At 47.5% G+C, this 15,531-nt stretch overlaps 1 protein-coding gene across 1 annotated transcript in view; it reads left to right on the top strand.

Annotated features, from left to right (window-relative positions):
- Positions 1 to 15,531, top strand: part of LOC129708545 (kin of IRRE-like protein 1) — a 159,502-nt gene that overhangs the window by 122,098 nt on the left and 21,873 nt on the right. The window contains exons 12-13 of the mRNA XM_055654346.1: positions 370 to 477; positions 13,229 to 13,368. Coding sequence (XP_055510321.1) covers positions 370 to 477; positions 13,229 to 13,368 — 248 coding nt within the window. The remainder of the gene's footprint in view (positions 1 to 369; positions 478 to 13,228; positions 13,369 to 15,531) is intronic.

Below are 15,531 nucleotides of genomic sequence, written 5' to 3'. Positions count from 1 at the left end.
AGCAGAAACAGTGGCAGAATGGTGAATGGGGAGGAAGGAAGAATTGCTCCTGGCCCAGGTGGCGGGTTGGGTTGTTCACAGACAGACTGACAGGGATTTTTCCTGGGCCGAGTGCTGGGTGGGAAAGCTCTCTGCCGGACACCAGGTGGGAACACTCCTGGGTTAGGTGCTGAATGGGATTAATCCCAGTGTGAGTGCTGTGTGGGATCACTCCCAGGCTGGGTGCTGTGTGGGATCACTCCCAGGCTGACTGACTGCAAGCTCAGCCTGGCTGTGCCATGCCAATATCAGGAACAGCAGCTCCCCAAAGCTACTAGCATTTCTCTCCACCATGTTGCCTAATGCCCTCCCTCCTCTCTTTCCCTGTAGATGTGCTTCCCATAGGAATCATCGTTGGCATCACAGCCGGGCTCGGGATCCTGCTCATCCTGGTCCTGACCAGCGTGGCTGTCCTCTTGTATCGGAGACGTAAACGCAGTGAGTGCTCCAGTGGTGGATGGTGTTTGGTGGGGGCGCTGCGAGTCGGCTGCCCTGTCAGCAGCGTGTTCGTTATTTCGAACACGCTGGTTTTTTTGATGTGTCTAAAAGTTAGTTTAGGTGTCTCGTGGTGTGTCTTGTGTGGGCAGTGATGGGGGGGGGGTGAAAAGGGGGAACCGCTTTTGGTGGCCTCTTCGACGGAGAGGCAACTTTTTCCATGTCCCCTCCCTCGCGGCTTGGTGGGATCACTCCCAGGCTGGGTGCCAGGTGGGATCACTCCCAGGCTGGATTGGAGTGGCCTTTCCCAGAGTCAGGCCCGGAGCTTCAACAGCGTGCGCAGCTTGGACTTTTTCCATCGCGGAGCTGGGGGCCGGGGGTTGCCAGAGAGCTCCAATCGCTGGCCTGGTGACTTTGGCATCATGGGGTTATGGTCTGTGGAGTTTCTAGCCGCGGGTGTGGAGTGGACTTACCATCTGGAGTCTGGGATCCCTTGCCGGGGCTCGCTGAAGAAGAGCTCCGACCGCCGGCTTGCTGCCTATAACATCCTGAAGCCGCGGTCTCCGGTGGGAAAGTGCCGATTCGGGCGCTCCAGAGTGTGTTTGACCGTCCCGATGTCGGAGGTTTGATCATCCTGATAAGAGGGCCTGTACATCGGGCCGTTCGTAGTGGTGACTACGGAGGGTTTATGGCCCCGACCATGGATGAACAAAGGAGGAGGCCAGACTGAATTTTGTTGCCTTCCACCACAGCGAAGAATGCTGTGGTGGATGTTTGTGTTAAATTCCATTGTGTATTGCGTGTTCTTTTTAAGTGTATCGCTGCTGGAAAATTCATGTCACTGCACCATCGGGTGCATGTGATGAATAAAATTGACTTTGACTTTGATTTTGACTTTAACACAAGCCCCTAGCCCTAAACACCTTGACCCTCCCCTTCCGTCTGGAGCGCACCTCCCTTCCCCCATGTTCCCCACCAGCCCTTCTCCCCACACACCCTCAACCTTCCCTCCGCTCCCGCAGCAAACCTCACACCCAGCCCCTCTGCATTCTGGGTAAAAGTGTGCATTTATCTCATCAATTCCCCTCATGATTTTATATGCCTCCATAAGATCATCCCTCATCCCCCTGTGCTCCAAAGGAAAAAGTCCTAGCTGGCACCAGCCTTCCCCTATAGCTCAGGCTGTCGTATCCTAGCAAGATTTTCAGAAAGTGTCTCTGCACTTTTTCCATTCTAACAACATCTATATAACTAAATGTCTCATCTTGACCACGTCCTATCTGTGCAGTATATTGATTTTAGAAAAAATTCTAATATGATATTTAGCCATCTTACTCACAGTCCTCCTCCGCTGAGGCACCCCCGAGGATTTTTCCGATTCATGAAAAATAAAAAAGTTATGCGCGTTTAAAAAATCTTGAGATCAGCCGATTGGTCCACTTGCATGTCAATCACCATGCTGAAGGTAACGGGGGAGGGGGGGGGGGGGGTGGGCAGGACTATAAAACCCCGGATGCCTGGAAGTGAGTCAGTCACTCTGGAAGATCGTAAGGGAGAGGCCACAACTCTGATTCTGCTGTGAATCATCTGAACTGTGAGTCTACTGAACTGTGAGTCTGCAATGGACTTTCAATAAATTATTTGTTAGCCCTTAATGGAAATAAAATGAGTTGTTTAGCCTGCCCTGTGCTTGAAACTGAAATGGCAATGGAAATAAATGAAAATGCAATGAGCTGTTTGGCCTGCACTGTGCTTGAAACTGCAATGGAAATGGAAATAAAATGATAATGCAATGAGCTGTTTGGCCTGCCATGTGCTTGAAACTGCAATGGAAATGGAAATTAAATGACAATTTAATTAGCTGTTTGGCCCATCCTGTGCTAGAAACTGAAATGGAAATGAAACGAAAATGCAATGAGCCGTTTGGCCTGCCCTGTGCTTGAGACTGCAAAGGAAATGGAAATGAAATGAAAAGAGCCTCTTTGGCCCATCAGTAAGTATTCCCCCTGCAAGTATTATACATCACCCCAGTATTTTTCTCCCTCCCTTCATTGGCTCCCTGTGAGATCCAGGCCAGGATAGACTTTCCTCCTTCATTGCTGGGATCTGAAGAAAAAGATGAAAAATGTCTAAAATTGATTCTCCACACTCTCCCCCTTCTCTCTCACAGAGTCTCTCACCTGTTTTGGGCAGAATTTCTGGCAGTTTCTGAGCTGCCATCCCACCAGCCCTGCGTGACTGAGCTGCCAGCCCACCAGGCCTGGGTGACTGAGCTGACAGCCCACCAGGCCTGAGTGACTGAACTTGCCAGCCCACCAGGCATGAGTGACTGAGCTGACAGCCCACCAGGCATAAGTGACTGAGCTGACAGCCCACCAGGCCTGAGAGACTGAGCTGCCAGCCCACCAGGCCTGAGTGACTGAGCTTCCAGCCCACCAGGCCTGAGTGACTCAGCTGCGGCCCAAGAATCCATTCGGCCATACTAGCCCTCTGGAAACCAGCCCCTTCAGCCCACAACACCGATACTAGCATCCTAGAAAGCCCCTCTCCCCCACTGGCCACCAATATTGGAATTGGTGGAGAGGTGGAATATTGTGTTGGGGGATCAGCCCTCCCGTGTGAACATGGGACCCATGGCACGTGCCATCAGGGTAGGCGAGGTGGGCACTGCCTATCCTGACAAAAATTATAAAATGATAATTATTAAATATAAATCGTAAAGGCAGGGGGGAATTATGCCTTCCTAAGAGATCGATCTCTTAGACATAATTCTCCGTGCCTTTCATGCGCGGGACATGTAATACGCAAAGGTGCATGCAGCTCACGTGCCGTCGACGCTGCTTCAAGCAGTCAATTTCAAGGAGAGCTGAAGGCAGCTGAAATACTGCCTTTGCAGCATGGACTGCATACGGCGCATGCGCAGCAACCTATTGCACATGTGCAGCGCAAGTTTCCTGGTGGGTTTTTCAAACATGGATTGTCATTATCTCAAGGAGGGAAGAATTGAGTTTGTGGACAAATAATGCGGTAAGTAGATTTCTTTGAGCTATATGTTTTTAAATACTGTATTTCCCTGCAATGAAGACACTATTTTTTACCCAAAAATAAGGCACGAAAATTTACATGCATCTTGGAGGCCAAAGGTGAGGTTGTTAGCCAAGAAAGGTAGACTCGGCTATCCCTCAGTACAGTAACATCACGAACGATGTTGCTGCACTGAGCTACTGTATATCCAAGTCCATCCATCATTACTAGCAGCTGATGGGAAGCGGCTGTAAAAGGACAGCGCCGCTGTGGGGTGGGGGGGTGAGGGTTCCTTTCACAGCATGTGGGGAGTGTGGCCAGGGGTAAGTTGCGGGAGGTGCAGGGGCGTCGAGAAGGTGGGGGCCGGGGATCATGCCAGCAACCAGCTCACGAGCGGGTCAGCGGGCGAAGGATATCAGGACACCGGGCGGTGGAGCTTACTCCATATGTCAGTGCACGTAACCTTAAGTGGTCCCTTGTTAGTGCTGACGCAGGGGGCCAGAGGTGAGTGGCCCGGCAGAAGGCGCTGAGGTCCCGGCAGCCGCTCGCAGCCACCTGAGTTGTTTCCCTCCCCGGCCACAATGCGGTGGCTCCACGCCTGGAGTGCTGCAGCAGCAGTGAGTGAGTGGGTTACTGGCATGATCCCCGACCCCCTCCTTCTCAATGCTCCTGCCCTCCCCGCAACTTTACCTCTGGCCAGACTCCCCACACGCTGTGAAAGGAATCCTCCCCCAATTGGTCTCTTGTACTAGTATTGTCATTCAATAAGATCACAACTGATTCAACTAGTGAAGTGGAGGCCAAGTCACTGGATGGATTTAAGAGAGAGCTAGATAGAGCTCTAGGGGCTAGTGGAGTCAATGGATATGGGGAGAAGGCAGGCACGGGTTATTGATAGGGGATGACCTGCCATGATCACAATGAATGGTGGTGCTGGCTCGAAGGGCCGAATAGCCTCCTCCTGCACCTATTTTCTATGTTTCTATGTCCCGGTGTGCTCCCGTTTTCCCACCATCTCCCCACCTGCCATCACCCTCCACCTTCCACCCATTCAGTAATTCAGAATGAAGGAGATTTGGAATCCTTGGGCAAATTGTATTTCTTTATTTTAATTTTTTAATTTTTTTGGAGAGAACAATCTGCGCATGCGCGATATAAGATTTTTTAAAAAGCCGACTGACTGCCACCCTGAGTAATTACTCACGGCACGTACCTGTCCCAGTCTTGTCATTCTTATAGTAGGGTAACCAACACAGAACACAATACTCCAAATGCGGCTCACAAACATCGTGTGCAACTGTAGCTGAATGCCCCTGTCCCACTTTGGAAACCTGAACGGAAACCTCTGGAGACTTTGCGCCCCACCCAAGGTTTCCGTGCGGATCCTGGAGGTTGCAGGTGGTTGCCAGAGGTTGTAGGTAGTGGAAGCAGGTAGGGAGACTGACAAAAACCTCCGGGAACCTCACGGAAAGCTTGGGTGGGGCGCAAAGTCTCCAGAGGTTTCCGTTCAGGTTTCCTAAGTGGGACAGGGGCATTTCAATTTCTATACGCAATAGAAAACAGATGCTGGAGTAACTCAGTGGGTCAGGCAGTATCTCTGGATAAAAGTAATAGGTCATTTTACAGGTTGCAACTCTATACTCAATACCCTGACTGATGAAGCCCAAAAGCATTCTTGACCACCTTACCTGCCTGTGATGCCATTTTCAAGGAACTATGTACCTGCACGCCTAGATCCCTCTGTTCTATAAAACTCCTCAGGGCCCTGCAATTTACTGTGAAGGTCCTGCCCTGGTTTTACTTCCCAAAATGCAACACCTCACACCAACATTAAAGTCCATTAACCGTTCTTCAGCCCACCTGCCCCACTGATTCAGATCCTTTTGTAATTTTTGATAACCATCTTTGCTATCTTCGATACCAGCCACCATACCAGTCATCTGCAAACTTACTAATCCTACCTTCTACATTCTCATCCAAACCAATGATTTAAACCACAAAAAGCATCAGGCCCAGCACTGATCCATGAGGTACACCATTAGTCACAGGCCTCTAGTCCAAAAGGCAACCTTCCACCTTCCACCTCTGCTTCCTTCCATTGTCAATTCTGTAAGCAGTCGGCTAGTTTGGATCCCATGTGATATAACCTGCGGCTTACCATGTGGAGCCTCAGCAAATCCTTGCTGGTCCATACAGACAATGCCCTCGACAACCTTTTTAGTTAAAACTGAATCAGGTTCATGACAAAATCTTCCATGTGCAAAACCATGCAGACAACCACCAAGCAGCTCCCACCAAAACAAATGCATCCCTCATGTACTCTCCAGTAACCTGCCTACCACAGGATGGCACGGTGATACAGTGACTAAGCTGCTGCCTCATCGCACCAGAGATCCAGGTTCGCCCCTAACAACAGAGCTGTTTGTCCGGAGTTTGTTGATTCTTCCTTTACTATGCCGTTTTCCTCCGGCTGCTCCCGTTTCCTTCCAATTTCCAAAGATGTAGATGGTTTGTAGGTTATAGAGAGATGCAGTGTGGAAACAGGTCCTCCGACCCAACCTGCTCACACGGCTCAACATGACCCAGCTACACAAGTCCCACCTGCCTCTGTTTGGCCCATATAGACAATAGACAATAGGTGCAGGAATAGGCCATACGCTTTCAAGCCAGCACCACCATTCAATGTGATCATGGCTGATCATCCACAATCAGTACCCCGTTCCTGCCTTCTCCCCATATCCCCTGACTCGGATATCTTCAAGAGCCCTATCTCGCTCTCTTTTGAAAATTTCCAGAGAACCGGCCTCCACCACCCTCTGTGGCAGAGAATTTCACAGACTCCCAACTCTCTGTGTGGAAAAAGTGTTTCCTCATCTCCGTTCTAAATGGCCGACCCCTTATTCGTAAACTGTGGACCCTAGTTCTGCACTCCCCCAACATCGAGAACATGTTTCCTGCCTCTAGTGTGTACAAACCCTTAATAATCTTATATGTTTCAATAAGATCCCCTCTCATCCATCTAAATTCCAGAGTATACAAGCCCAGCCACTCTATTCTCACGGCATATGACAGTACCGCAATCCCGGGAATTAACCTTGTAAACCTACGCTGCACTCCCTCAATAGCAATAATGTTGTTCCTCATTTGGAGACCAAAACTGCACACAATACTCAAGGTGTGGTCTCACTAGGGCCCTGTACAACTGCAGAAGGACCTATTTTCTTCTATACTCAACTCCTCTTGTTATGAAGGCCAACATGCCATACGCTTTCTTCACTGCCTGCTGTACGTGCATGCATACTTTCATTGACTGATGAACAAGGACCCCCAGATCGTGTTGTACTTCTCCTTTCTCAACTTGACACCATTTGGATAATAATCTTCCTGTTTTTGCTCCCTAAGTGGATAACCTCACAACTATCCATATTAAACTGCATCTGCCATGCATCTGCCCACTAACCCAACCTGTCCAAGTCACCCTGCATTCTCATAGCTCTCCAAACCCATCCATTCCATCTCTTGTTGCCCAAAATAAAATGATCCATCAAGTAAATGCATGGTATGAAGGAGCAGACTCTACAGGAAACACCAGCCTTCATCTCAACTTATGTGGGTCTGACTCCAGAGAAAGATTCTAGGGTTTCGGCACCCCAGTCAGAATCACTTCAAGTACTTGAGCTTCCCCAACATATGATGTGGTGTAAAGGTCACAGGCCACTCTTGCAGCTGCAGTTCTGCCCACTGCCGGTGGAGATGAATCCCACCAGAGAAAACTATGCCTGAGACTCTTATAAGAGCTGGCGATCCCCTCCAGAGCAGCTTGACTGAAGGCCACCTCCGATAACCATGTGCATGCGAGAAGGCAGTGGCTCTACTGGAGAAATAAATCTTGTCAACATGTGCCACCTGGGAGGACACTGGATAGTCAGGTATCTTGGCAGGGTCTTTAGGTATAGAGCCACTACCTGGATGTATATACACACCAGTGACTGGCTGCCCTCCTCCAGGACCGCTTCAGAGAACCAGTGCTTCCCATTGCCCTGAAGCCATTCATCGTAGAGACTGAAATGTCTTTTAATACCCTCCTCGAAAAAAGCTGGAGGTCAGGCCATTGGAAAGTGGATACATCAAAGGACATCCTCCTCCAGCATCAACTGCATAAATAGTTTGTGTCAGCAAGACCTAGAGTAGAGTGGATGTGGACAGGATGTTTCCAGTGATGGGAGAGACTAGTGCCAGAGAGCACAGTCTCTGAATAAAAGGACATATCTTCAAAATGGACATGAGGAGGAATTTATTTAGCCGGAGCTGTGTGAATTTGTGCAGTTCATTGCCACGAATGGCTGTGGAGGCCAAGACATTGAGCATTTTTAAGGCAGAGATGTATAGGTTTGAGATTAGTAAGGGCATCAAATGTTATGGAGAGAAGGCAGGAGAAATGGGTTGAGAGGGAAGATAGATTGAATCATAGAATGATACAATGTTGGAAACAGGCCTTTCGGCCCAACTTGCCCACACCGGCCAACATGTTCCATCTGCATTTGTCCCGTGTGCCTGGGATTGGCCAATATCCTTCGTAACCTGTCCTATCCATTCACATGTCTAAATGTTTCTTAAATGTTGTAATAGTACCTGCTTCAACTACCTCCTCAGACGGCTTGTTCCATACACCCACCATCCTTTGTGTGAAGGTAGACACAAAACGCTGGAGTAACTCAGAGGGTGAGGTAGCATCTATGGAGAGAAGGAATTGGCGAAGTTTCGGGTCAAGACCCTTCTTCAGACTGATGTCAGGGGAGGGGGTGGGACAAAGAAAGAAGTAGGAGCAGACAGTAAGACTAGTGGGAGAACTGGGAAGGGAGATGGGATGGAGAGGTGGGTAAATATGAGGTCGTTACTTGGGTAGTTTACACCCCAGCGGTATGAACAGTGACTTCTCTAACTTCAGGTAGCCCTTACATAGAAACATAGAAACATAAAAACATAGAAAATAGGTGCAGGAGGAGGCCATTCGGCCCTTCGAGCCAGCACCGCCATTCATTGTGATCATGGCTGATCGTCCCGAATCAATAACCTGTGCCTGCCTTCGCCCCATATCCCTTGATTCCACTAGCCCCTATAGCTCTATCTAACTCTCTCTTAAATCCATCCAGTGACTTGGCCTCCACTGACCTCTGTGGCAGGGTATTCCACAAATTCACTACTCTCTGGGCGAAAAAGTTTTTTCTCACCTCAGTCTTAAATGGTTTCCCCTTTATTCTAAGACGGTGGCCCCTGGTTCTAGACTCGCCCAACATTGGGAACATTTTCCTGTCCAGTCCTTTTATAATGTTATATGTTTTTATAAGATAACCCCGCATCCTTCTAAACTCCAGTGAATACAAGGTTAGTCTTTTCAATCTTTCCTCATATGATAGTCCCGCCATCTCAGGGATCAATCTCGTGAACCTACGCTGCACTGCCTCAATCACAAGGATGTCCTTCCTCAAATTAGGAGACCAAAACTACACAATACTCTAGATGTGGTCTCACCAGAGCCCTATACAACTGCAGAAGAACCTCTTTACTGCTATACTGAAATCATCTTGTTATGAAGGCCAACATTCCATTAGCTTTCTTCACTGCCTGCTGTACCTGCACGCCAACTTTCAGTGACCATTGTACAAGGACGCCCAGGTCCTGCTGCACCTCCCCCTTATCTAACCTAACCCCATTGAGATAATAATCCGCCCCCTTGTTTTTGCCGCCAAAGTGGATAACTTCACATTTATCTATATTGCTTTCTCTCTCTCCATCGCCTTCCTGTGATGCAACTTTCAAATAACTACTACCTGCACTCCTAGATCTGTATGGTCTATAACACTCTCCAGACCCCTTCCACTCACCGTGTAGGTTCTGTCCATGATAGTGCTTCCAAAATGCAACTGCTCACATTTCCCAAGGTGCTAGTCAGGATGGCTAGATATCTACAAAGTATAAGGAGCTGACCAACTCTGTCAACTTCTTCACTGACAATCGGCCATACTGAAAAGATTTCCACCTCTTTGAGGGTATATTTGAAACCCCCACCAAGAATGATGCATTTGGCACAGTAATGGAACTCTTAAGAGTGGAAACCTCTTGAAATAAGCACACTCATTCACGTCAGGCCTGGGAGCATACATGTTCACAAAGTGCATGGCATGCAGTCATGGCACAGTGACGTGGAGCAAGCGGCCTGGCACAGATTTTTGGTCTTTCAGGACGTTTGGCTGGAACGTTAGGGCCAACAGAATCACCAACTCACTCAAAGTCGAGCTGAGGTGACTCATGTAGACCCCCCTCTCATCATTCTAGGAGCTATTTGGATTCATCACCCAGTGACGAGGGAAGGCTGCACTTCTTCTAACTGCAGAAATCCAACCTCGGCTAGGCCCTGAACTAAAGATGGGCTGCTCTCCCTCACGATGACACTGCCCACTATCTCCAGAGGTGAGAGAAAGTGTCCAGTGAGGCAGTGCACAAGCCATCCTGGAGTCTGACTGGAGGACAACCTGAACTGGCCTTGCCCACCTCTGCCCCCAAGTCACCTGCCCCAGCAGCACCTCTCGCAGATTCTCCAACCTCCACAATCCAGCCAACTACCTCACTCCACAGTTGTCCCCGGAGATCGTCCGGTCACACAGCCAATAGGATTATTTGGGGATAATCCTCTAACCCAGAGGAAGCACAGCCTCGACAGTGATAAGTCATGCCTTCCGGGTGGCCAATGTACTACAGAGCAATGCATTTGCTCAGAGAGAGCATGCCCAGGGTATGCCGCCTCGATAAGGATTAAGCCAGCACATCCTCCCTCAGACATGGTGCCCAAAATTGCTCACAATATTCCAAATGCGGCATGACCAGCATCTTATGGAGCCTCAGCATAACATCTCTGTTTTTGTACACAAGCCCTCTTGAAATAAACACCAGCATTGCGTTTGCTTTTTTTATGACTCTATGACTCCCAATTCAAGTTTCAGATTAACTTGGTGGGAATCCTGCACCAGCACTCCAAAGTCACTTTGCACCTCCGATTTCTGGATTCTCTCCCCATTTAGAAAATAGTCTGTGCCTTAATTCCGATGACCAAATGCATGGCTCCACACGTTGCTACACTCTATTCCGTCTGCCACTTCTCTGCCCACTCTCCCAACCTGTTCAAATCCTTCTGCAGAATTCCTGCTTTCTCTGCACTCTCCACCTATTTATTTATCATCCACAAACTTTCAATCCCCCCATCCAAATCATTAATATACCATGTGAAGAGCAGCGGCCCCAGCACTAACCCCTGCAAACTCCGCTAGTTACTGGCAGCCAACTAGAAAAAAACCCTTTACTGCCACATGAAAATCCTGCTTGCCGTTAATCCCCTATTTAGGGCCAGGGATACCACATGCTCACATCACGATTAAACTCCATCTGCCATTTCTCTGCCCATTTCTGCAGCTTAGTTTAGAGATACAGATGGGAAAATGGTCCACTTAGTCCATGACAACAATAGATCACTCATCCACACTAGTGCTATGTTATCCCACTTTCTCATCCACTCCCTACACACTCGGGACAATTTTTTTAGAGTCCAATTAACCTACAAACTTGCACGTTTTTGGGATATGTGTGGAAACCGGAGGACCTGGAGACCCATGCAGTTACAGAGAGAATGTGCAAACTCCACACGGACAGCACCTGAGGTCAGGATTAACCATATAATAATATAACCATATAACAATTACAGCACGGAAAAGCCATATCGACCCTTCTAGTCTGTGCCGAATACATATTCTCCCCTAGTCCCATATACCTGCGCTCAGACCATAACCCTCCATTCCCTTCCCATCCATATAACTATCTAATTTATTTTTAAATGATAAAAACGAACCTGCCTCCACCACCTTCACTGGAAGCTCATTCCACACAGCTACCACTCTCTGAGTAAAGAAGTTCCCCCTCATGTTACCCCTAAACTTCAGTCCCTTAATTCTCAAGTCATGTCCCCTTGTTTGAATCTTCCCTACTCTCAGTGGGAAAAGCTTTTCCATGTCAACTCTGTCTATCCCTCTCATCATTTTAAAAACCTCTATCAAGTCCCCCCCTTAACCTTCTGCGCTCCAAAGAATAAAGCCTTAACTTGTTCAACCTTTCTCTGTAACTTAGTTGCTGAAACCCAGGCAACATTCTAGTAAATCTCCTCTGTACTCTCTCTATTTTGTTGACTAAATACTATTAAACCCGGGTGTCTGGCGCTGAGGCAGCAGCTCTACCAGCTGCACCATTGTGCTGACTTATATCTCACTGTACCTTCTGACAGCCTTCATCACTGTCTGTAACTCCTCCAATTTTGGTGTAATCAGAAAGCGTATTTACCAATCCATCTACATTTATGTCCATGTTACATAACTTTTCACCCCAATCTTACATCTAGACAGCCTGTAAGGTGCTTAATATTAGGAGCTTCGAAGGCTAGAACAGCTGTGGGGCTTTAAGGACCTGTCCCACTTAGGCGATTTTCGCCGACTGCCAACGATTGTCACAGTCGTAGCAAGTCGCTGAAAAAGCAGCGACTCGACCCTCCCCTATGACAATGTCTACCACAAGCTATGACAACCAACCACCTAGTTGACATCAAGCTACAGCAAGCTACCGACAATCGGCGACCCATTAGGACTTCCACCTAACAACCACACCTACGACCACACAGGTGACAACCTACAAAAACTGAAGTTAACCTACGTCCACCCACGACAAGCACCGACCCTGTCTGACAACTGAAGACAATCCAGTCAGCGGTACCTGTCACCGGTTGACGTAGGTAGTCGCCAATGGGAATTCGCCGAAGTCAGCACCTCGCGCCAACCAACGTCACCTGCCGACAACCTGCGTCATCCTGGCGACAACCTATGACAGCATCTACGACAGGAGAAGGCAAGCTACGTCGAGCCCACAGTCACCGAAAAGTTTTGAACATTTCAAAATCCAGCGGCGACCAGAAAAACGGTACGACTCTTTAGGTGAATTGAGGAGACTATTTACGACCATACAGGCGTCAACACGTGACCATGTGGCGGCAGGCTAGTCGCCTGTAGTCACCAAAAAAATCTAAGTGGGACAGGGGCTTTATGGTGCTTTGAAGACTGATCTGACACTAATAAGCAGTACTTGCAGAAGCTATGATCACTGCTGTTACTGCAAATTTACATGCAATTCGCTGTTCATAAAGCACTGCACTGAACATGCAGTTGAAAAAGGCATTAAGAGTAATTTTCTTCAGATATCAAGGAATGCCCTATTTTTTATCTTTATAATTCCTCTGTTTCCGAAGTTCAGCTCAGCAATCCACCAGCCACTGCTGCGCCCTTGATACTTAAAAACAGTGAAAAATGTTGCAAATGGAAAATTCCTCGAAGAGAAAGCTTTTGTGGTCCAGTGTTATGCCGACTTCCAAAGTCTCACCACTATTTAGTTCTTTCCAAGAACAAATCCTTCTGATTTTGTTTCACGCTTCCTAGCTCACTGAGGGAGCTGCTCTTGGTAATTGACACTGGGCTGCTGTGACTGAAGAGCGCAGAGAGATCTTCACTTTGTGTCTGGCCTGTGCTCTCGGAAAGCGTTATGAGACGTGGTAGCTTCACTCTGTTTCTGACCCGCGTCCTGAGAGAGTGTGATGGGACTTTCATTTTTTATCTATGCTGTGCTTTCTTTTCTTGTCCAGGTCGGAAAGATGTGACCCTGGGGAAACATGATATTAAAGTGGAGACGGTGAACAAAGAGGATCCACTGAGCAGCAAGGAACTTGAAGAAGATGACTCCAGCATTTCCACAGCCACTCGTGTCATGAAAGCTGTGTACACGGTACGAACGTGTATGTGTTTGTGTGTCAACAGGCAGGCATTTCCTGCAGTGGTCCACAGAGCTGTTGCCCCCATGTGCTCGGTGCGTCCAGTGTGAAGGAGATACCAGTATAGACTATGAATGCAGTTCACTGGGTTGGAAGACATGCAAATGTTTGGTGATGGTGGGAAGGGAAGAAGTAGAACATGTGCAACAATGAACGTAGCACAGGAAAATAAACTTTGGTCCACAATGTCTATGGTGAAAATGATGCCCACTTAATTAATCCCTTACATAGAACATAGAAAAGCACAGCACAGGAATAGGCTTCTTGGCCCACTATGTTCATGCCGAACATGATGCCACGTTAATCTAATCTCCTCCGCCTGTGAGTGATCTATATCCCTCCATTTTCTGTATACGGCTACTTAATATACACTTGCATGCCACTCTCATATATGGGGATTTCAATATGCAGGTAGACTGGGAAAATCAGGTTGTTTCAGGACCCCAAGAAAGAAAGTTTGTACAATGCCTCTAAGGGATTCTTGGAGCAGCTTGTAATGGAGCCAACCAGAGAAAGGGCAACTCGGGATTTAGTGTTGTCCAATGAACCAGATATGATACGAGAACTCGTGGTAAAGGAACCGCTTGGAGGTAGTGATCATAATATGATTAGTTTTAATCTGCAATTTGAGAAGGTTAAATCGGAAGTGTCTGTGATGCAGTTGAACAAAGGGACTATGAAGGCATGACAGGGGAGCTGGCCAAGGTAGACTGGAAAGGGATCCTAGCAGGAATGACAGTGGAACAGCAATGGCAGGAATTTTTGGGCATAATCCGGAAGATGTAGGATCATTTCCGGATCTGGATGAAGGTGTGGTAAATTGGATTAGTAAGTATGCAGATGATACCAAGATATGGGGTGTTGTGGATAATGAAGAGGATTTCCAAAGTCTACAGAGTTATTTAGGCCATTTGGAAAAATGGGCTGAAAGATGGCAGATGGAGTTTAATGCTGATAAATGTGAGGTGCTACACCTTGGCAGGACAAATCAAAATAGGACGTACATGGTAAATGGTAGGGAATTGAAGAATACAGTTGAACAGAGGGATCTGGGTATAACCGTGCATAGTTCCTTGAAGGTGGAATCTCATATAGATAGGGTGGTAAAGAAAGCTTTTGGTATGCTAGCCTTTATAAATCGGAGCATTGAGTATAGAAGCTGGGATGTAATGTTAAAATTGTACAAGGCATTGGTGAGACCAAATCTGGAGTATGGTGTACAATTTTGGTCGCCAAATTATAGGAAGGATGTCAACAAAATAGAGAGAGTACAGAGGAGATTTACTAAAATGTTGCCTGGGTTTCAACAACTAAGTTACAGAGATAGGTTGAATAAGTTAGGTCTTTATTCTCTGGAGCACAGAAGGTTAAGGGGGGACCTGATAGAGGTCTTTAAAATGATGAGAGGGATAGACAGAGTTGATGTGGACAAGCTTTTCCCTTTGAGAATAGGGAAGATTCAAACAAGAGGACATGACTTCAGAATTAAGGGACAGAAGTTTAGGGGTAATATGAGGGGGAACTTCTTTACGCAGAGAGTGGTGGCGGTGTGGAATGAGCTCCCAGTGGAAGTGGTGGAGGCAGGTTCATTGGTATCATTTAAAAATAAATTGGATAGGCATATGGATGAGAAGGGAATGGAGGGTTATGGTACGAGTGCAGGCAGGTGGGACTAAGGGGAACAAAATTTGTTCGGCACGGACTTGTAGGGCCGAGATGGCCTGTTTCCGTGCTGTAATTGTTATATGGTTATATGGTTATTTCATTCCAAAAAGGAAGAAAGATTCTAAGGGGAGTAGGAGGCTGACAAGAGAAGTTAGGGATAGAATAAAACTAAAAGAAAAGACACAGCAAAGAGTAGCCGAAAGATAGAGGATTGGGAACATTTCATAGGACAACAGAAGGAAACAAAACGGACAATATGGGCTGAAAAGAAGAAGTACGAAGGGAAGCTGGCCAGGAATATAAAGAAGGACTATAAGCTTCTTTATGTAAGTTAAGGAAAAAGAGTAGCAGTCAAATGTGGGTCCCTTGAAGGCAGACATGGGTGAAATTATTATGTGCAACAAGGAAATGGCAGAAGAATGAACAGTGAGTCCACCAGCCATGTATAAGGG

This window comes from Leucoraja erinacea, chromosome 24 (genome assembly GCF_028641065.1).
Source record: "Leucoraja erinacea ecotype New England chromosome 24, Leri_hhj_1, whole genome shotgun sequence".
NCBI lineage: Eukaryota > Metazoa > Chordata > Chondrichthyes > Rajiformes > Rajidae > Leucoraja > Leucoraja erinaceus.
Note: the sequence above shows the minus strand (reverse complement) of the source record. Positions and strands in the feature narration are given on the sequence as shown.